This window comes from Seriola lalandi, unplaced genomic scaffold (genome assembly GCF_002814215.2).
Source record: "Seriola lalandi dorsalis isolate HSWRI2012SDOR001 ecotype SW California unplaced genomic scaffold, Sedor1 jcf7180002054942, whole genome shotgun sequence".
NCBI classification, from domain to species: Eukaryota; Metazoa; Chordata; class Actinopteri; order Carangiformes; family Carangidae; genus Seriola; species Seriola lalandi.
In genome coordinates this window covers 97,256-121,491 of record NW_019525493.1, presented here as the reverse complement: position 1 = coordinate 121,491, position 24,236 = coordinate 97,256, and the positions used below count along the sequence as shown (strand labels likewise).

The window sequence follows — 24,236 nt, the reverse complement described above, 5'->3', positions numbered from 1 at the left end:
CCCCCGATAGCATGCCCCCACTGCTGAAAAAAATCCTAGAGGAAACACTGGGTATAGTAGTGTATGTGTTTTTACATATGGTACATATTAGAGATGCACAATAATAATTGGGCTGATAAATTATCGGTCTATTATGGGAAAAGTACACCATTTTTTGTTGCTGCGATAAAGAAATCGAACCCGATAAATGGATCTGATAATGCAATTACATTGCTACACCAGCAGGTGGCACTATACTGTGGCTAAACCATGGAAAACGAGTCTAAGTTTTCGTGCTCATAACGTCAATTGCTGCACCTCAGTACTGTGCTCATGTCTGGAGTTGAGAGCCAACATGTCTTCACCGGTCTGGTTGTTTTTCTTGGTGGGACCGGACTACAACGCCATTGCAATTTGCAAAACATGTTCAGCAAGGATTCCAAGAGGAGGAAAACATGTCCCTACCTGCCTTATGTGATATGGTCACCACACACATTCATAATTTGATCGACAAGAACACACTTAACATAAGTTTGACCATGGACATTTGGGCATCTGACATTAGTCCAGTGAGTATGCTTAGTTTAACAGCTTAGTGGCTGGATGAAGACTTCAACATGGAAAAAGCCTTGCTGTATGCACAGGAGTGCTCTGGTTCGCATACTGCGACGATATGCCAAGCTTTTGAAACCATGTTTGAACAATGGAGTATAATAAAAGACAGAGTGCATGTTGTGCTCAGGGATAATACACGCAATATGACCAAGGCCATGGAAGAATGTGGGGTCACAAGCTTGGGCTCTATGGCACACACTACAGCTTGCGGTAAACGAGGCTGTACTGAGCCAAAGAAGCATCACGGACTGTGTTTCGATCGGCAGGGAGATGGTAGGCCACTTTAAGCATTCCCAACTTGCCACCTCCTGTCTGAAAGATTTACAGACACAACTGGGCATGAAAACCACAAGTCTCTAACAAGACGTACCAACGCGATGGAACAGCACGTTCTATATGCTATATGAGTAGATTTTGAATTACCTGCATCTCTAGGTGTATATCAGTGGACTTTAATAGAAAAGATGTTGACTCTTCTTGACTCATGTGAACAGTTGACAAAAGAGCTCAGTTATAGCCACAGCAGCAGATGTGATCCCCTCCATTGAAGCCTTAAAACGTTTGTTAAACAAGACTGTTGCAACAGATCAGGGAGTGTAAACTTCAAAGAGCGCTCTATTGCAAGCCATAGAGCAGCGATTCAGTCACATCTATACAGAGGCCCTGTATTATCTTGCCACAATCTTGGACCCTAGATATGAGGACTGCTATTTTAACCAAGCAGCAAAAAGGCAAGCCAAAGAAATGTTCAGGGAAAAGCTGAACTGTGCAACAGCAGAGAAGGTGGATGAGCCACAAGTGAGTGTTTAGATAAATAAAGCTTTCAATGTCTCTTTAAAAAGACACCAAAAAAAAATGTAAAATATAAGTGTGTTTTTGTTCTACTTTAGATAAGAGGATATCTTTTCAGAGTCCCCGATTTCCAGAACCGAGAGCCCAGCAGAATACTGGACAAACAAGAGTTCCTGGTTCTGGACCTCGCCTCAGCCCCTTGCACTAACATAGACAGTGAACATTTGTTTTCTGCTGCTGCAAATGTTATTGATGAAAAAAGCAACAGAATTGGTTTGAGTAGGCAGAGATGTTTCTTATCAAGAAAAATCTCCCATTGATGCCCTCACATAGCAAATTGTTCCTCAAACCTTCGAAAAGACAATGTAGACAAAAAGCGAAAAATGATGTACTTTGGAAGGAAGGTAGGAAATGCTGATTAGTGAAAATTGGAAAACATTTTAAGTTGTTAAAAAAAAACTAAAACTTTTCTACAAAAGAACAATTTACAAAAGAAATCTCTAGATCTAGAAATCTCTAATCTCTACTATATGCCTTCTGCAGATAAAGCAGTAATAATTCTGCAAAAGCCTTTTGTTGAGTGATGCACTTTTTGTTCTTATTATTGTGAGATTTGAAGTGCATTTTGTTTATACTTAATTTATATGTAAAATATTTGATGGGTTATTTTTGCCTTTTGCTGTTTTTTTTTATTTTTATCTACAGCCTAAGTGGCCACAGGCCTTAAGTTTTGTAAAGCCTAACATACCAAGGTGCACTTGACTTAAATTCACTATGTGCGATCACAGTTGATTTTTATTTGGATCACATTTTTGTTTCAATTACTTGCCTGTGTGTATGATATGACACATCCCCAGTGCATCCAAACTTTGTTTATTGTTTATAATGTACTGTGGTTTTCTATTCACAAACAAATAAATGAACATTTGAAGAGCCAGGAATGCTGTTTCCTGTTATAGTTAGGTCAGAGCTACTAAAATATACATTCATAATCACTGCATCTTAGCCTTTTTACTCTCCTGGGTTCACAAACTCCAGATTATATGGAGGTCTTTTTTATATATAAAATATATAAATGTAAACTTACCGGTTATTGGTATGAGCCATAAGAAGCAGTTTATTATCGGTTATTGTATCGGTTGAAATATTTCATATCGTGCATCCCTAGTATATATACTACATATACATTATATGCAGGTGTTGTGTCAGGTGCAAATGATTGCCTCTTGACTTGTTTAAGTATTCATTGTTCAAAGACCATACAGGCCAGACGCCTCTGTTTATCTACAGGCTGTAGGGAACAACAACAGCATTAAAATGCGTGATGAGTTTCTTCATGGTCTGGTGGCAGCAGGCTGCCTCTGTACAGTCACGTTTCGGCCCTTTTGTCTCCCTAATTTATCTGTCATACATTTGTGTCCTGAGGCAGCCTGCTTTCTTGCTCTTGTAATGTACAGGCAGACGTTGAGTAATTTATCAATCCATTTCTTAATGGGGCATTTTTGGGGCTTTGTGGAAAACACACATTATATGTAAACTGGACAAAACCTGCAAACTTTATCTTTGAATTTGGCATCTTGAAAGGTTTGATGAACCATGTCACTACTAAGGTGTAATACGTCTTGTACCTACCTTCCACCAGTCATCATTAGAGTCGTCAGCCAATAAGATCCTGTCTCCTGCTCTGCAATAAAAAGGCAAAACAAAGTCAAATTCAACCAAAAGGTTTTTGCCCAGTGGCAAAAGTGAACTATTGGCCCCTTTTGAGTGAACGTTTCTACCAATTTGAAGAAATTCCCTCAAGGTGTTACTGAGATATTGTGTTCACGAGGCCAAACTCATGTTTTGTGAGGTCACCGTGACCTTGACGTTTGACCATCAAAATCTAATCAGTTCATCCTTGATTTCAAATGAATGTCTATGCCAAATCTGAAGAAATTCCCTCAAGGCATTACTGAAGTATCATGTTCATGAGAATGGGACAGACAGACGGACAACCTGAAAATGTCATAGTGAGTCAGATTGAAAGATTACAAAACTGTCTGGAGAGTAAGAATTAATTAGCTAGTTACAGGAGCTAAAATCTACAGTTATTTCAGGTAAAAGGCCTGCTTACATACAGCACACATGTTTAACTAGAAGACATGTTTGTCAGCTTTTCTCTGATTTAATGACATGTGATACACCTTCATTCTGTCTGCGGTAAGTAATTCTTATTTATCCAGGAAATGCATGAATCACATTACCCCATCGCCACATGTGTCATAATTACTAGCATATGTTCAAAGCCGTCGGCTTCAGTATCAAAAGTTCCAGCACAGTTGAGCCAAATGTTGCTTTACGTAATTTCCCTTTTTCTTCCTCTTGTGGTACAGTTACAACACGAGTTGGCCTTTTAGTAATAATGATCATGACTCAGAAAACACTGTTTACTGAAGGTGAGAAACAGCACAGCTGTAAAATCTTGTAAGGTTATGTAAACAAAGTAGATACATGTTGATTCAATTAAGATAACAGGAAATGAAGCAGATGAGCATTTCCTTGAAATACTGTGCATTAAAATCAAGTTAATCATGACAAAGTGAGAGATGACAGTGAGAAAAGGGGTTGGTAAAATCTTTATCTCTTAAACAACAAAAAAAGGTTCTGAATCTAATCTATTATTAAAATGCATCCCTCAACCTTGTTACAGCCACCACATAGTCGAAAGTAATCAAGAAACTAATCACAAAACTGATAAACTCACTTAAAATGAAAATAAAAATTGAACTTTTGATTAAGGATTCAATTTTCCTCCATTTGTGCTTTATGTGTTAATGTTTAATGTATTGAATACTGTCTGCAGCAAGACCCTGAGGAGACACACTTTGATGTAGGCTCATATAAGAGAAGAAACAAAGTGAAACACAGCTTGGTGAGCTTTGTGCTGTAGAGCAGGTATCAGTGGACATGGGTCCTAGAGGAGAAAGTCAATGAATTTCAAATGAAGCTGTGTGAAGTTTTTCCTGACCAAAGAGAGAGAGGAAGGAGCCGTGTGTGGTGTGTGCGTGTGTGCGTGCGTTTGTGTATAGAGGGAATAGAAAGAGAGAACAAGCGCACTCTTATATCCTTAAATCCTCTGAGGATTTCCATGAGAACCAAGAACAAATGGGTATTTATGCTGAAGGACTGTTCATGATGAATCCTCTCATTCTTGAGGGCCCTGGCTCTATCAATCATACTTAAGGTTTCACATTGTATCAGAAATAATAAGACAAGTTAGATATAGAGCTGTGTTGATTGTGACTTATTGTTCCAAAATATGTCTGTAGGCTGACAAAATTTAAAACTTAATGTTCAACATAAAACCAATGAATTATAATTCAAAATGATAAATTCTGTAATTATAGTATTATACATACTATAATTTGTTATGTTATCATGTTGGAGTTCTGGCCACAGCCTAATCAGTGTCACATCAGGTGGTTTTAATTAGCTGTCAAAGCCAAAACACCTGCTGACATCCAAGATTAGAGGCCAGAAATGCAACATGCTTGATTATTTGAACTCACGGGCTCCGTCCGAAATCACTCTATATTTGCTACCCACAGTAACGCACTACATTCATTTTCCCATTTTTACTTGCGTGTTAGAATTCTTTGTGTGAAAGCAGTGCCTGTAGCACCAACACTACTTTTTGCTGCAATTCTGACAATGCTGAGTAGGTAGAGTACAGTTGGTTTTCATAGCTTTAATACTGAAAACAGTTTCCTGCTGCTGTGGCTGAAAACAACACTGTGAGAGTGATGAGAGTGACCGAAACCTGAAAAGTTGTGGGATGGACAACAATGAGCTGAAACTGAATATAAAGCTCCAGATTCAGGGGATATTTCTAAGTAGGTTCATCACTACAAACCACCCACTTCACACTGTTTTCATATTGTCAACATTGTTATTTTATTAAATTGATTATAACTGCTTTAATCCAAATTTTAAATGTAGAACTTTTACAGACAACAGGATATTTTTTTCCAACACTGCTTAAGACTAAATTTACTATTCACTACTGAGTAAACTATTGACTGTTTATTATAGGTAATAGTGAATGAGTGAATAATAGTGATTTCAAACAGCTATAGAGACCAGCGCAGCAGCAACTGAATATGAAACTTAATTCAAAATGCTAAAAACACTAATTAAGAGGAAACTTGATTTCTTGGCATGAAAAAGTAAGTGAAGATTGACAGGGAGCAAACAGCTCGTCAATAGCAGATACTGACACACTTAAAATAGTAAATAAAACACCTTCTATACACTTACACAATGTGTGTGTTTGGATTGTGTGCGTAAGTGTTTCTGTGTGGTCTGACTCTTTACATGCATAAGATACAGAGATGTACATTTCAAGACATACATTAAAAGGTCACAGAAACAGAGGCTTTGTTTCTCTCATTGCGGCTTTGTGTGCATGGCAGGTTTGTGAAACTAATCAATATATTATGATTTTAGAGTTGTTCAAAAATTAGACACTAAACCCAAAGCTCCTTATCCATGCAATTCATGAGTCAGAACACTAATATAAGGCGCAAAAATTAGTTCTCTAAGTACATGTGTACGAACTAATGAATTCAGTTTATCTTCAGAAACCTTAAATCTATTTTCACAGTGTAGTTGAATCACGCTTACAGAAGAACTGAGATGGCAATATGTTAAATTAGTTTTTTCTTTTTCTTCAGAACATTTTTTAACAGTGATTATGGATCAAAACAAGTTATTGTAGGCATGTCAGAGTCTATCTGTTGGTAATATTTCATTTGCAGTCCCCAGACAGGTGCTGTTTATAGTAGTGACAGTGTGTGGTGTAGCAGGATTTCTTTATTAATTAACATGTGTGTGTACATGTGTGTAAACTGACCTCATCTCCAGGTCATGGCTCTCTTGGGCAGTGAAATTGTACAAAGCCACATATGTGTTGAGCTTGAGGATTTCTTTCTGTAGTTGGCTCTGCTCCAACTAGACAGCAAAGATAAACAGAGACACATGTGCACACAGATTTGATTTTCAATAAGTCTCAGACACACAAACACCATATTCTCTAGAGCTCCTTTTCTTGCAGTTGAATCTTAAATTACTCCTTTGGCATTCACATAAGCAGGAGAAGCCCTTGTTTACAGTACACTGATAGATGGAGGAACTGCTTTGGATGTTCTGCAATCTGTTCCTATTAATTCAGCGTCAACATGAGTAGGAGAGGCAGGATCGGGTTTTCAAGAACGCTCAGGAAGTTAAAACAGCACAGGGTTGTGGGTGGAGAGGAAGTTCTTGGAGAGGTGTTAGCACAATTAGCAGAGAGATATGCTGCCATTCTGGCGCTCTTCACACCTGCTCAGAAAACTGGTGGGTGCATTTTCCTGTTTCATCACCAATACCTTGAGTCTGAATCCAGCCTGCTGGTTCACTAAGGACAACTTGTCTTGTTCCTGCATGGTGCGTGGAGGAAAATGGTGCTAAAAGACCTATTTTTGCAAGACAGCAGGAGTATTTGACTTCTTTGTGGCATTGTATAGTAATGAGGGAAAGTGCTTTTTCTTCTGTCGCTCCCCGACGTCACCCACGTGGACTGACAAAGTGGCTGATGGATGAGTTGAGTTAACTGCGGCCACAAGGCAAACTACCTCTGTGGCCTCTGGGTGAAAACAACAACATCAAGCTGTGGCAATCCATTACAGCTAAATAAAAGCTTCTCACTGGCCTTGAGAGGGTCTTGATGCTGTAGAAGCCTGGAAAAGTGGCTGACAGGATGGGCAGGCCAAGATAATGGTCTCCTTTGTAAATGAGTTTCCAGGAAATAAAGCAGTATTTGAAGTGAAGGACAATGCAACGATGGAAAAATGGAAAAAAGAAAGCAGCGTGGATTCCTTTAGTCCTACAGTTGTTGCTTTTTTTTTTTGGCTACTTGGGGGTAGTACAAAAACTTGGAAACACAACTTGTATCACCTTGTAATGTTGATATGAACATGTTTGCAAAGAGTTGTCTAATTGCACATTCAGCAGATGCATTATTAACATTCATTTGGAGTCGTGCTTGTTTGAAGTTCGAGTCCAATATTCACTGTCCTTGTAGCTCTGTTTTTGGTCTCCTACAACTCCTGAGGAAATTGTCTGGCTATTTAGCTGCTGTCTCTGTGTCTGGGTGCGTAGTGTACCCTGAGTTTATTCAAAACATCAGATGAGAGCAACAAATAAACCAAAACAGGAATAATGTGGGCCGGAAAACCAAAACAATGGGCAAAATAATGCTTAACTGCTCCGTAGAGCTGAGAGGAACCGCAGAGCCAGGGTTAAAATTCTCTGTGGGTTCAACACTTTGACGACCCTTTTCACAATCCACATGCTGATTAATGATTAATTTGAACCACATATAGATATAAAATTATTAACTAAGCTTTAAGTGCTATTTTCCAATATTTTTATTCCAGTGGAGATGATTTGGTGACAGATTTTATGCTCCCGGCAGCATCACAAGCAATAGAAGTTTGTTTGGAATAAACAGAACCTGCCTTAGATGAACAGAAAAACAAAAATAGCGCCACCTACACAAGATCAAACTTTCCAAAGAGAGAACTCAAGCGAAAAGAAATAACAGCAACCAGACTGAACCAGACTATTTTACTGTCAATTGATCTCGGGGAGTTTAACACAAAACCTGGAAACTGTGAACAGATGGCGATCCTGTGTGTGACTGTGTGTGTTCCCATTTGTGCGTGTGAGCCTCTCATCTCAAATTGGAGGCCCATTCACTGGTGAAGAAGCAGTTTTCGAGCGTTTTTCTCTGCTCATTACCCTGCCGAGCCTCCATCCGTCTGTCCGCCAGCCTGAGCTAATGGACCCGTCGGATGACAGACAAACAGCCCGCTGCCAGCTGTGCTCGGTCCAGCCTGACAACACCACACAATGCATTTCAAGTCTCTTCCATGAAATGGATGGCCGGACTGCTAGATTATATTGTGTGTTTGTGTTTGTGTTTGTGTGTGTGTGTGTGTGTGTGTGTGTGTGTGTGTGTGTGTGTGTGTGTTTTTGCCTTGTATGGTTATTTTTTCATTTTTGTGTTTGTCCAAGTATCTGTGGTTCTTTTTCCACTGTTGACAATGGAGATAAACACGTTAAACTATAAAAGTAAACATGACAGATGGCTGGACATTGAAAATATGTACAAAGAACATTGATACTGAAAGCACCTCTTCCACAAATCCCACCATGGAAGATGAAAAGATGCAGGGGTGATAAGATATTCACAGACATTTAACCTTTATCTATCTCTGGCATGAATTTTGCACTATCAGCACTATATCTACACCGTAGAGAATAAATACAGCAGCACAGATCCCAGAGCTGAAGAGCCAAACATTAAGGTCAAGGCTTTGCCGTATCAGTACAGGCCAGCGGTCGTGTCAGCTCGGGTATGATTTGTTACAGCAGGAAGAGAAGTTTTCCCTCAAAGCCCTGGGAAATTCAGCAGCAACGACAGAGGCGCGGGGCCAAGTGCAGCATGCTTAATGGGCGCAGACTGGACTGGCTGGGTAGCAGTTCTCAGAGTCACCAGGCAGGGTTCAGAAGTTGGTCAGTGAACAAAATTGGTTCTCAGAGGTTTTCAGAATACGTCAATAATACAGTGTTACAATAAAACTATTGGCCTGCAGAATACCAAGCGGAGTTGGCTACTGCAGCTGCTAACGTGAAATTGCAGAGAAGACAGTTTAAGCTTGCCATTCCTCTAAAACAATATCTTCAGTTTACTTTTTCTTTTTCATCGTTATGTAATCATGAGTTTATCATTCACTAAAAGGCTTTTTTTTTATTTACAAAAGTGGCAGCAAATTGTCTCTGCAGGTGAAAAGGCTTTACCTCACATCTGGGTGATGTTTGTGTTTTAAATTAAATTGAATGATCACATGATTTTTTGTGGGACAAAAGAATTGTGCAACCTTTTCGGCAACTGTTTGAACAACTGACTCTTCAAAGATTTTAAAGAAAAATGAGGCGGTTGCCTTGCTATTAAGAAAAGACAGCTTGTAGATAAAAGGTTTTTTGGCAGTTGAAATTCACTGAGATTAGAGTTTTGTCAAACATGGTCTTTTGATAGAATAGGTGCCTTAATGTCAAGTTGCTTGTAAAGCTGCATATTGTAAAAGTGAAAATAATTTCCTGCAAATTCAACATCATCAGAGACAGAGAGCAAAACAAACTTTAAAGCATTCTGATTTCCTCTGAATTTAGTTCCTGGCATTATATTACAAGAACAGTACTACTCAGGCATATAATAAACTCGTGTACACACAGCCATCAGGAATTAGATGCAGCATGTATTTTGTAAAATTATTTGATTGATTAGTTCCTTACTGGCAAATCATCAGGTTTTCCCTCTGGCTGGTGGTAATGCTCCGTCCCGTTCTCAATGACTGTGAAGACTGAGAAAAAAAACAAACAAACAAAAAAATCACTATAATTAATAACCATTTCAATAAACAAGAATTTATTAGTTTCCATTATAAACACAAAAAAAATGCTGATATCTTTGCCCCCGGCTAGAACTTTACTAGGAAAAGGGCAAAATGTTTACATTTTGTCCCAAGTGTGACACCAGTTGAAACATCTTGGGGTCATTACTGTGAAATCGAATGGGTCTAAAAGAAGTCATAGCAAGCAACTGGTGTGATTATGAGGTATCTTGTTTGCAACTGGAAACTGACGGTATCAACAAATCAAAGATGTAACCAAAAACACAATGACTCGACTTCTAAGGTTGATAAATATCCATAGCACAATTCTGGATAGCTTCTCCTTGACCATTGCTGTATTTTCCCATCAACCGAAACACTATCAAGAAACTAGAACAGGGTTGTGGTCAACACATAGCATAGGCTAACAAGATGAGTTGAATGTTAACTATTTTTTTGGGCCAGGTGCCATTCTCTGTGGGAAATATTTCAGCAGCACTGTAGCTATGCTTCAAATAGCATTTTCCAGAACCGTGGTGCGCTCCACCACTCTCTTTGCCTTCGCTGCTCAGGGTGAATATATTGGATTGTAAGGGTCAGTGCCTTGCCCTTCACTACAGAGGCTATTGTGCAGCAGAAAATCCCCAGCATCACTAAATCAACACCTACACATAATGCAAGATAAAAAAAAAAAAGACGGGTCCACACATTTCTGTAAGTTTTTTCTACAGCGTATTCTAAAGCAGGCTCAGAGATACCACAGCAAAAAGAGCAAATTCAACTCAGTGGAAAATAATGAAGAACCTTATTTGATGGTTCAAAGGAGCAGGATTTGATGTTGCAACCTTCTCAGACTCACTTGTGGGAAGAGCAATAGGAATAGTATTTTTTTTTTTCTCAGTGCGACTACATGGCTTTGATCCAGATGCACACAGTGTACCATAACGGATACTCACCATCATCACTGTGTTTTCTCGACAGCTCCTGCCTGCTGCTGTGAGCCACCACCTCCTCTGGAACCTTATCCAAGTCACTGGTCTGCAGAGATGAGGTACATTAGACAAAAGATCTATCAATAATCTTCTCAATTAATCGTTCTGTCTATTTACGTCACAAAAATGTCAAAAATGTCCATCCCAGTCTTCCAAAGTCCGAAGTGACGTCTCTAAATATTTTGTTTTGTCCAACCCACAATCCCACATACAAATATATTTCACATTATTGTCATATAAAACATTTTTATCGAGAGTTGGAACCAAATAATTTTGGCATTTCTTGTTTAAAAAAGGATTCAGACTAATCTTTGGAGATCTATTAAAGAGAGATGGATAGAAATAGATATAGACATAGATAGAGGGAGATACAGATAGATATGTGATATATGGATAAACAGAAACAGGGGAAAGTGATAAACAGAGATAGATGGCGGTATACTGTAGATCAATAAGTATGAAACTAGCTAAAATACACCCACTCTCACAGACAAACCAGCTGTTTTGGAGAAATCTGCAGTGTAGCAAACACACGGTTTCTAAGTCTGCATGTGGAAACTATTAGCATAACCCCTGTTGAGATCACATTGTCTCTCTGAGTCTCCACTGACACACACACACACACACACACACACACACACCCATTCACTAACAGCTGTACAGGACAGGACAGGATGGCCCGAACCCAACAGCTTTCAGATGTCATCATACAGAGGCTCATGTCCAGACTGCTTATACAGTTTAGCTTACATTAGAAGTGATAAGCTATGAAACACAGATTTGCTTGTGCGTTACACACACATTGAAAGGAGGCTGGAAAGGACTGTAGCTCTCCAACCAGTCTAGTCCATCTACAGAGCTGTAACATGAGAGTTTGTACCGACATCTCCCGTCTTGACACTGCCTGGACCAGACTGCCTTTATTGGTAGTGTTTACAGCCCTGCAGTGGCTGTATCTATTTTGACGATCAGCTACAGTGGGACAAAACTACAACAAGCGTGATACCTGAACTGAACTGGGATAATCGACTAGTTCACTACTAGTTCACTAGTAGATTATTATAGTTTTTACTAAGACATGGAATAGTTCAAACAACAACAACTCTCTTTGAATTCGAATCTTTCTCTTTCGATTTGTATTTGAAATCTATGACAGGTACAGTATTATGTGTCAGCAGGGTAAAAACAAACACTTCCCGACATGATAAATTATGCTTTTCTTACCGAGTTTCTGTGTGGAGACTCAGAGCCACTGGCCCTCTTGGCCTTTTGTGCCAGGGATGTCCCAAACCTCAAGGCCTCATACACGGGGTCCACCTTATTGCCACAAGCTTTAGAAAAGAATAATACAAGACATAATGAAAGCTGATGACAAATAAATGTTAAGCTCTTGTGAAAGCCAAGTGGTGATTCACAATACTACATAACAATGTAGGTAAATTTTATAAAACAGTTCAAGTGCAAAAGTGGTTCTGGAAGAGCTGAGTTACGTTTTCACTTGAGAGCATCCCATCCCACACAGAACAGAACTTATATTGGAGATCTAAGCCGCTCACCAATGGGCATAACTTCTTTGATACAGCCATACTGTTCCTGGATCAGTAATGGAGAGCTGTAGTACCGCCGAAAGCCTTTTGGCTGGGGAGAGGAATACAGAGAGGGGAAAAAAAGAGAGGCGATAGACATTAGAGACAAATCAATATGTTGCACCGCAGGCAGCACAGCATCCTGACACTGACATACTGCACATAACTCTATTTAATCTGACATTTCTGAACACAGCTGACATTGTAGAGCCTAAGTTCTGCCATACTGCATACCAGGCATTACAGCAAGCTCATGCATATTTCACCCCACAAACTGAGCAGACGGGCCAGTGTCAGATAATACCTTAAATATGAATAAAATATGCACAAAATAGTCATCAGTTTTAATTACACAGCCATATTCATGAGGGAATGATCAACAGAATCATCAAATATTCAGTTAATGCTAATGATCACAAATGTAATGTAATGTAAAAAGAAGGAAACATGAAAAAAACTAATTTGAGCATGAATCCTAATCTTAGTTTTGTTGTTAATCTGCTATAAGATATTTATAAACTATTCGAAGTAAATATCCAAACAAAAATGTGTGAATTAATAAATAGTAATCACATATTTCTGAAAAAAATACGTGCCAGTGTTTTTAAATATATATATTTTTAAAAAATGTATATATATATATATATATATATATATATATGCACACTATTAAGAACCTTTATAAACCAATATTGGTAACAATTAGCCAGTAATCACATGATTTGATTAATGCATTACTTATTATACCAGTATAATACTTATCAACACTGTGTCACATGTGCCATGTAAACACAACTTGAAACTTGACAGTTCAACTGTTTGTATTTCTGTCCTAATTAAAGATGTGAACTGCGCAACTGTGAATGTGGTTAAAGAACACAAAACCAGCAGTTAGCTACGTTAATTGGCACCTACAGTATGTCTCCATGGGGGATGGGTTGTAATCCTGTTTATAGAGACACTGATACATCGTTTCATGCTTGTAAGTGCCTGAACAATTAGAACTAAATATTATTATTTTATTTATTTATAACATCTGAGCACGAGTTCCAATGTATGAAGCAGTTTGTTTGGCATACATTAAGTGACACGTGTTTTTCTACAATGAACAAACTGGTTCGATTCAGGGCAGAGGAGCGAACAACATGCATCATGCAGTGTAATCACAGTGCAACTAACTAACTGCCACAAAAAAAGGTGAGGATGTGAAAAACAATCGCACGACTGCGGGTCTGGATAGCTTGAGAGTTACACAGCAGGAGAGACAGAATGGGTGGAGTGGAGCGCAGATGCTGAAGGGGCCGTCAGACTCAGTCCACACTCAATACTGCACTACCCCGCAGCAGAGGTGCTACATTAGTTTCACTCAATTTAAATTACATTTCAGCACATTATTGTTTGAATGAAAAATATTAATAATTACAGTTTTAATTGGTGCATGACCATCATAAATTCATAAATGATTTGTTATGTTCAAATCAAAACATAAAGGAGTAGAAAATGTGGCTTGCCTGTGGTCACCTGACTAGAAAAACTGGTCTTAAAGTCTAGGTCTTAATTTATCTGCCTGTCATGTCCTCATATCTTCCAAGGCCTTCAAACATTTATCATTTCTATATCCATTATCTGCCTGCGTCCTCACCAATCAATAATTCCCCATCAGTTTTGAATCTGTCTTAAGCACAGAAGAAAGACAGGAGATTGAAATTCTCCAAAGTCCTTGAAGACATGTTACCTGAGGCACAGTGAGTAATGATTAATGTAAGTACTCACAGTTTTTTGCATTTTCTCTAGGTTTGTGATTTCTGGAAAACATCCCAGATAACCAATGTACAGCCATTTACTGATAAGATAACTTCAGTTCTTTACTGGATGTGCGCATCACGACTGTTTCTGTTTGTTTACATTTCATGTATTCAAACCGCGATTGGTTAATCAGTCCTCCTTGATTCGTTGTTTAACTCTTCTCATGATGAGACGACTAAAATAAGCAACCCTTGAGCTCTTCAGGCCCATCGTAAGAACTGCATGTCAGACTTTCAGGGGCAAACTCATTAAGGAAAAGGTTAAAGGAGCACACTTTTTTCTTTTTTTACTTTGGCTGCAAACAAAAGACACCTGTCACAGTTGCTGCATTTACTGCACCAATGTTGTGACAGCAGTGATTAGAGATACAGGTAAAAGTATGGTTAAGGTCATGGAAGCATTTCTGTCATAGTTTTAGATATAGACTATTCATGTTTATATTCATCAAAAGTCATGATGAGAACAGCACAGCACCTAAATTATTTATTCATGCACAGATGTTTTGCGCAGAAACCCTTCCTCGGTGCACAAGGTTACAACCAAGCACAGGTGAGCAGTACAACTAACTTTACTGACACACAGCCCTGACCCTCACTATGCTGGTTTAAGTCATTGTTATGCAAAAGTTAGGTTTATCCTGTACATACTGAAACACCAAGCTGGCATTTTAAGATTTAGACACTTCACACACACTTAAGTCTCATCACACACATGTCAGCCTCTTCAGACGAAGGGCTAAACAGAGAGAACAAGATGTGTTTACAAATTTAAACTAACATGAAAGAGTTGAGGTTGTTCATTCATTTATAAGTTATATTCATCTGGCATGGTTAAGACTGCGTAATTTCTATGTTAGCTGGGAAATTAGTAACTTTATTAATACTGTAAATAAATAACAGCAGATACTTCAGTTAGAGCTGCAATCAGCTTTTGTAAAAGCGTAATTGTGTATTTCCTCATTCCCTGTTTTGGGAGTTACTGCTATTTGATCACATAGACAGTAGGAAATTCATCCAAAGCTTTTGAATACTGGGGGAAAACATGCAAATGTTGTGATCTTGTCTCTTTCAATCGCTGAAAGCAGAGTCACGAGTCAGGTCTGACTTCCTAAACCGCAGTGTTCTAGGCTGCATTCTTGCAAGTCTTTTGAATAACCACATGTGTACAGTGAGCACCAAGGAAATTAAGGAAGATGGAGTAAAAGATCTGCATGAAGTTGTGGTTGTGAATATGAGCTCAATGACCGGGAGGAAATTAGGACACCTGCTATTGTTTGCGGGTGAGCGATAAGCAATGCTCGTCAAAACCTGATAAGTGAATCATGTTATTTATCATAAGTATCGCTCTGAATCACTTCAACTTTTTGAACTGTGTCACTGCAGCAGATCTGGTGCAATATGTAGCTCAAGCACTGTAGTAAGACTCAAATCTCATTGGCTACTGACTGAGGGTGTTTGCCGAGTTTCAAGCAGTGACTCACATATCAACTGACACATATTGATTATTAATCATGTTTGATCCAAACTGGCAGGTCTCCCAGAAACTTTAATTGGACTGGAGTTGTTGTTGTTAAGACTGAATAACAACCATGTGTTAGGAGAGAATTACTCTTTCCTAGTGAGTGCTCAGCTTTTGTTAGCTAAGATACCAACATACTGTGCCTGCAATAAAACTGTATACAGAGCCATAAAGTAATGTGTCAATGTAAATAACACAATCTTTCCGAAATTTAACTTTTGAAGAGTCTCTGGTAGAACTGGTAAAATAACTAAAACTGCATCATTTACGCTAATATTTTGCAGCTGGTTGTTGCCAAAACCAATAATTATAAATTTAGGTTCTCTCTTGGAGCCCAGCTCTGCTATCTGAAGCAATAAATACATATGAAGTAAAGTTATATAACGAAATAGCTGAACCACAAAGGCTTACATGTTCATTACCCCTGATTTTTCAACTAGATTTGTTAGAGTCGTTATCACTGTGTCAGTTAGTTCAGAAACTTAATGAAAAAATTAAGATACACTGAAGATTCAGATCATGAGGTCACTTGATTTCTTTGCTCAAGCATTCTCGAGCCAACAGAAACAAGCATGGCTGCAGAAGTGTCCAAGTTTAGAGTAAGTAGAATTTAGAGCTGTACTCCACTGGGGAAACTTCCCTTTTTATGCATGACCTCTCAACCTCATTTTCCACTCCTGAGAGCCGATCATATCTTCAAGCCTCATCCCTAAGGCATCTAGTGGAAAGACGTCACAACGGGGAAGGAGAAAAAGGGCCTGTGCTGTTAGTATCACGTCCATAATATTTCCATAAGACGTCAGTTCACTTTATTCTTGCTGAATAACACCAAGCTATTCAAGTTATTCCAGATTTCTTCAACTGATTCCAGCTAAGTTTCCTCAAGCGAGGTGTAGTCAAGTTATACAACATCACACATAATATGACCTGACAGTGCAACAATCTCTCTCTCTTCACTGTGTGATGTGTGTGAAAGACTAAAGAGCACTAGTTCAGTTCTGACTGCCAGTTTTCTGAACTGCTATGGAGGTGAAAGCATTGAACCCTTTCTGGCTCTTGGTTTCACTAGTGTGACTGATCCCTCCCCAGTAAAAAAAAACAGCCTGCTCGCCCCGACAAACCAACTCCGTTACCAATTGGTTTCATTATAATGCAGCACGTCCACAGCTGATGATTGTGGATCGCATCATAGCCCACAGTCTGATTTATCATCACCCAATAATGAGGATAGACCTCCACAAAGTGTGTTTCTAGGAGGGAAATGACACAATAACGATAGCGATTACTAAGTTGAAGGGTTATTACAGTACGTGGTCATTACCTCTAATTTCTGAAGTAATAACACTGAAAAGCTTATAGACTATACCAACTATTAAATAAATTCTCAGTTAAGGCAGTTTCGCTCTAGCTTTTTATGTCAACAGATAAGCATAATTGAAATCGACCAATCAGCTCTAATTTAATGTTTTAGAGGTCCTTAGCAGGGAAGTGGCTTTTATGAAACTTAACAGGCAAGTAAACTGATTTAACTATAGATGAATAAAACCGGTTTATTTTAAGGTTGACCAGTGCCGTTTCCAGTGTGGTTTTGGAAAAGGTTAATAAGACCTGACTGATAAGACTAGACTAAAATAGAGTTTAACAAATAAAAACTTTACCGGACTTTCTCTTTTTATTTTATTGACTATATATTATAGACTTTTTCCGACGCAGCAGACTGTGACTTTATTGTGCCGTGCGCGTCATATTAACAGCACACAATGAGCACAGAGTAAAATAGTTATGGTTTTCTTTGACTAAGATAAGTCTAAAATGCCCAGACTTTTAGTCAACTAAAACTTTGGTTGACTAAAAGTGAATATGATAAAAATAACAAGGATGTAGCTGACAAATTCCTGACAAAATTAATAGTAGTTCCTAACACTTTTAAGAGTTCAGCATGCTCAAGTGTTAATAACCAAAACAAAAACAAAAGAAACTGAGAACAGGGACAAGCAGATAACAACAGCAGATTGTCAATATGCTGTTATATTATTTATTCAGTGTAATTATCACCAGTCATTATAGCCAACTTCTCCATCTTTGTGATACTGAAAACTTCTCACAAACTCATAACCTCTGCTGGTGTTAGAAAATATGGAATTTAATCATTTATAGTGATGACTAATCTTACTCTTGCACCCTGTAACTCGACAAAGAACAAGGCTTGATTTACATGTAAAGAAAACTGTGAAATGCCAAACTCATAATAAAACTGATCTTCAATGGTGGTTATAAAGCTGCATCAGTGTGATCATATTGATCCTGACTTAATGGTATATGCTGACGGCAGCACGGTAGAACATGACAGAGGTGAGGTGGAGGTCAGAATTTTTGTAAATGGTGTGCTGCATTAACATTATCTAACACACAGGCCGACAGAGTGATGATATAACGATCATGAGGATGATGCCGAGGATGGATGGTGGTCACAGATGTACCGGCACACTCACACATACAGAGTGTGATTTCTGAATAAGCACATTCTGGTGGGAAATCGTCAGAAAGCCAACTCCAATATGTCTGTTTTGGTTGTTCATAATGACATCAATTATTATATCCCTGAAGCTCAGAGTCTCCCAAAATGTTGACAGCTAAGTGAAGAGCGTTCCGCCTATATCTTGTCTTGATGTCTTGTATCTTTCTGTGTCGTACATCTTACCAGTTTTCCCATGCAGCGCTGCTGTCCCACTCCATTCTCACATTTGTGGTGGAGGCTCATCTTGCAGGCTTTGCAACGCAGGCCGTGCTTTGCTGTGTTTCCCGCCAAGAACACCACATGTTTGGCTGTGGTACCTGAGACACACACACAGAATAGAGGCAACAGGTTCAAATCTGTTTTGTCAGGAACTGGACTCCATCTCATTCATTTATTTATTGTCTATAAGCCAGAGTTTCTGGAGCCTTTCCCAGCCAAAATAAAATTACATGTGGAACATTTTAACAGGGACAAAATTTAGCTAATGTGACATGTGATGTGCTCTTCTGCAAAACCATCAATACGAATGTAACTGAGCCAGTGCTATCTCCGACATGTGAAACCATTTCAAACTTCTGTCTGAGTGCAGATCACCCTCACTTATTAACACGTGACTCGCTGTGGCTGGAATTAATGAAGATTAATCTGACTTATTCACGAACCAGAGTTACGCAACATTTAAACTTTAAGCATTGAGCGTGTGTGTGTGTGTGTGTGTGTGTGTGTGTGTGTGTGTGTGTGTGTGTGTGTGTGTGAGAGAATAACAAATGAATAACCTCTGTGAAATACAAAGGAGAGAGACTGTAGATGATGGAGCAGAAAAATGAGTGATAGTTTTGGGCGGAAATGTGAGATTGTAAAGAGAGACATGCTTGCAGAGAATAAAGCTCACATGGCAACAGTGACAGCTCAGTCTTTAATGAAGATCACTGAGGTTAGACTGTCACCGTGAATGATTTTGTAAGGCTAAAAGACAGACAACAAAAGGGCAAGATATGAATTGGCAGGTATGCATGAATACATGGTAATGGTGTGATTGAGGAATTAAATGTGATATCACTGCAGGGGAAATCTGGCTTTCACTGGTCATCTTACAAATTTAATCAAATAAATGTGGACCTGATCATTAAGAAGGTAGTTACTAGACTGAGAAGGTAAATAGCTCAACCTCACTTATCTGTCAAAAGTTCAGGTGCCTTAACTTCGAAAGATTTGAAAGATCTTGATATTACTATCTAGACCTTGAAACATCATGGGCCATATTCCTGCTTACAGTGAGAAAAAGATCCTGAAAATTGGGCTAAGCCAGCAAAAAAAATGTTAATATAACATTTCATAAGTTCCACAATCCACCTGTAGGCACAGAGTCCAATATCTGCTCCACTGAGATTGTGTATGCTTGGAGGGAGTCAGATTGCCAGAGCTTAAACATCAAATATCAACTCTGTACATATTCTGCATTCAAATAATATGTTTGATGGAACTAAACTTTTATTTAGTAGTTAAGCTAATAACAAACTATTACTGGACAGTGGAAACTAGTGGTATAAGGACCAGTATGTGAAAATGTGAATTAATATTCTTTTGTTTTCATGTGGACTCGATCTATCAAAGAAGATGAAAGCAGAGACGGGTTCCTGAGAAGACAAATTACCTGCAAACCATTATGTGTTATACATAGCATGACAAAAGCCACCACTTACAGCCGGCAGTGGTGTATCATTTAACAGCTATTCCACATTACCAAGGGAGGACACTGTTACCAAGTCCCAGTGCTGCAATAGTTGTAGTCTGGCAGCGATGCGCCTCCAGCTCTTTATTGATTAATCAATGATCACGTGCCCTGCTCTGGCCCACACCGTCCGTGTGTGCGTGTGAAAGTATGGATATGCAAAGGAATCATTGATCCACTTCAGTGGGCATCAAGAGCACTAGGGAGGTAAAAAGATGATTTGACCAATCAGGTTTCATCACAGAAAGATTGTCAATGTTTTTTGTGCTTTGTGGCTGGCCATTGTGGCAGGTAAATAAAATCAGCATTTCAGGCCAAGTTACCCTCAAAATGCAGCATATTCAGTTTGATGAGCAGGCCGAGGGGGGTCAGTGAGCAGAGGTAATGCTCTACTGTAAAAATGAAACCAAGCAGAACACCTGATCCCCGAACAAGACAGCAAACACAAGACACTGTGTGCTTAAAGTACAAAGCCCCTCATGTGTAATTTACGCAGCCAGCAGAGGGGGAAAAAAATCTCTGCTTGCTCTTCACGTGCCGCAATGTGACCTGGTGTCACGGCTATCTGGAGCTGGACAGCAGTTAAACTCAGTAATGTCTGGAAAACTGGATATGCACCCCCCATTTTTAAAGCTCTTGTGTTGCTTGGCTGAGCTGGCAGAGCTGGTTACACTGAGACGGAAACCGAGAGAAATGTGATCCTTGCCTGAATCCTTGCCGGACAGCTACAGATCACCGACAGCAACAACGACAACAACAACAACAACTGCTGCAGAAGCAGAGGCAATGAGCACAACCTGCACCAATTTTTAGGTCACTCGAAATCAGGTCAACTGATGATGTTGCTTAATGAGCACTTTGAGTGTCATTCTCATTCAGCAAAGAATTTCTCTTTGGTATATTTAAGCCACCCTGGCTCAGGCTCTTGTCTGTCTCTGCGGATGCGCAGGAGCAGGAAGCAAATGAAGTTCCTGTCAAGCTGTTGTTGATTGGTTTGTTTGAGCTGACTCATTCCAACATGGGAGAATTGTGAGATGCCTCCACGTTAACTTGTAACAGCTAAGAAATGAACTCAATGCTGTGTTTTAGCAGGACGATAGAAGAAGCTGACATTGTCTTCCTCCTTTGGTAATGGCGAGGTGATGACGTTAGTGTGTGTGTGTGTGTGTGTGTGTGTGTGTGTGTGTGTGTGTGTGTGTGTGTGTGTGTGTGTGTTTAGGTGCTTTTTCCTCCAGGCTAAGAGAAGAGTCCAGGGTCTAAAGCCATTACAGCTGTGGGGAAAATGAATTGACAGTGTTGCTCTCTCTGGCATTTGCTCTTTCTTGGCTACTCTGCCTTTAAAGTCTATTATTCATTTACACTAGAAGAACAAGACTCCTGCCATATTTTTTTCTTCATCTTCTCTCCTATCCTTTCCTGCACAGTGTTTCTTCCTCCATTTTGCTGTTTGTCCTCCTTACAGTACCCCTCTCAAGCTGCATAAAGCTGCAATAGCCATACACTGATCCGTTAAGCTGCCAATCTTACTACACACCTCCTGATTTCATGTGCAGATAGCCTACATTGCGACAATGGTTCCTCCACCTCCTGTCCCTCTTAAGCTCCTCCAAAACACTGACCTGAGCAGATCTCTTTTGTTTATTTGCAGACTTTAATTAGTTTCTCCCACAGCCATTTAATTTCCCCCAACCATTTCCCCTTCTGGAAAATTAAGGAAATAAGGCATAGAATGCTTAATGCCATATTATAGCTGTTTTTTTATGTATCCATCTGTGATCAGGGGTTTTCTGAATCTGAAATCAACTGTATTGCTGTGCTCCGTTGTGACATTAAGTGTTCTTAGAAATAAAATTTATTTGCAGTATTGAGGAGCATCAGTTTGCAAAGATATCCGATCCGAAATTCTATGCCGCAAACTTTAATTGAAATTTTGACCAGATGCTGGCACTAAAAGAGACATTAAGTTTCACAGGAATCCATACAAAAAGACAGTCAGACAAAACCACAAATCTCAAGCTCATGGTTGCGCGTGAGGAACAGTCAGAAGATCACCGAGGTCATCAAATTCTGATCACTTAAGTCTGTAGAATTCATCTTCTGGGAACCATGGATGTCTGTACAAAATGTTGTGCCAATTCATCAAATAGTTTTCGAGATATTTCGGTCTGGACCAGCCAGACACACAGACATCAACCCCACATGCCTAAAAATAGTTAGGATGAGTCAAGTCTCAAACTTGAAATAATGTTCACTTTCCTTAAACTTTTCTTGGGCTGAATTTTTTAGATTACATTTTCTTGCAAGCAACAATGTAGTTTGACATTTAATAGTGCATATTTGTAACAGATGTGTGGGACAATGTCAGCTGTCAGTCGTTACAGTAAAGTGGATACAATGAGGATCAGTGGAAGGGCTACGTCGTCACAAAACGCAGTGGTATCCTGTTACAATGCACGTGCATGGTGACATGTACTAAGTGACTCAAGCTTGTGATAAAATACCAAACACACTACTGACATCATCTCACACTGTGAGAGGTGTGTGTCTGTCTGTGTGTATGTTTTATACAGGGAGGTGTGGTAAAGCATCATTTAGCATCATAGCAGCATTTGTCTGCTGGCTGACCTTAACCCCTCACCCCCAAGGTTAATTTCTCTCAGGGGCTCAACCAAACCTGTCATGTGTAATTCAGGGATTTCATAAAACAGATTAGTGCATGTTAATCAAGTGAGATTACTCTCTCAACTTCTTGCTAATTCGAGGAATTGGATGCCTTGATTTGTGGCATTTCAGGGATTTTGAAAGTAAATTACTGTCTAACCTTTAAAAGCTGTTGCAGGAGATCAGTCATTACTGTCTGACAGTGAGATTTTGTAATCATAGTTAAAATTTCTGCATATTCCATCTGTATATGTCCTGCATACTGTATGTCATTCTAGAAAAACAGACATTGTTAGATATAGTGTAAACTTTTAAGCTCTGTATGTTGAATTTCTTATGTAAAATATCTTTTTTTTTTTAACCCTCTTAGTATGTATATATACACATATATATATATATATATTTATATATATATGTGTATATATATATATATATATATATATATATATATATATATAAAAGAAGAACTTTGTAACTTCTAGCTGCATTGTAGATTTAAATATATTGGCAGTTTCTTATCCTGGCGTTCAATTACAATTAGTCACATCAACTGAACACATTGTACAAGGTATTGTTTTATATACAGTACAAGGGTTTAAAAAAAACACAGATGAACGCCTACAGTAAAATGGTAATGTGTTTATGGCTCTATCAATTATTTACTAATGTAGTTTGCTCTGCCTTCATCTAGTAAAGCTAATGGATGACTCAGAGAGGACTATAATATAAAGCAGCCTTTTTTTAATAATGGATGACACATTAAATTTGTACAGTCTTTTATATAACAAAGGATCCTCCTGTAGGAAGAAAGTGGGTGTTTTAATATTTCCAGTCTGCTTTTTTTCAATATTAACATATTGGTATTCATCTATTAGCTGTTATTAAAAATAGTGAAAACAGTGAAACTGGTTATAAGATTGATCCTGGCAGTGGAGTTAGTGCATTATCACACCTTTTCTATGTCTTTTTATATATTAAATTATATTAGTTTTAAATGGTAAATTTCTATCACACCTGGTTATACGGTTTCTTGATTTTACAACTCAGGCAACTCATAGATTCATAAAGTTACAAAACCTAAATCAGCTACCTGAGGCCTCAGGAATGTCAAAAAGGTCTGTGAGTCTGTTATTCAGGATGAGACTGACAAAAGCATGAATGGAAATCTGTACTTAAAACACCTGTTTTGTACTTAAGCGATCCAACAGTGTGATTTTGTGCATGGAGATGTACAGATGTGGATTTGGTTTACTATACACTAATTTTCATTTTATTAAAAGTATTTTCCAGTTCACGGAACCTTCCCCACCTTAATCAGTCTAAGAAAACACGTTTAATTACTGCACCATTTAACTTCACTAACCAGCAGAAATTTCAAATGAACAGCCATTAAGATTTAATAATCACAATGTGATTGCAGTTCAGAATCTTCTGAATCAGTTTGAGTCTCGCTATTTATCCTGTGTGCTGGTCTTTGACTCTGGGATACTGAGTCAGACTTTGACAGCACTGTTGCAGCTCATTATACACACACACACACACGCACACACACACTGAACT

The 24,236-nt window shown here is 38.8% G+C and overlaps 1 protein-coding gene across 4 annotated transcripts in view; it reads right to left on the bottom strand.

The window, feature by feature from the left end:
• Nucleotides 1–24,236, bottom strand: part of stac (SH3 and cysteine rich domain) — a 34,937-nt gene that overhangs the window by 4,617 nt on the left and 6,084 nt on the right. For all 4 annotated transcript variants that reach the window (XM_087170280.1, XM_023393699.2, XM_023393700.2 and 1 more), the window contains 7 exons: nt 18,467–18,600; nt 12,412–12,493; nt 12,080–12,186; nt 10,820–10,901; nt 9,766–9,833; nt 6,281–6,378; nt 3,019–3,070 (listed from right to left, as the gene is read on the bottom strand). In XM_087170280.1, coding sequence (XP_087026406.1) covers nt 3,019–3,070; nt 6,281–6,378; nt 9,766–9,833; nt 10,820–10,901; nt 12,080–12,186; nt 12,412–12,493; nt 18,467–18,600 — 623 coding nt within the window. The remainder of the gene's footprint in view (nt 1–3,018; nt 3,071–6,280; nt 6,379–9,765; nt 9,834–10,819; nt 10,902–12,079; nt 12,187–12,411; nt 12,494–18,466; nt 18,601–24,236) is intronic.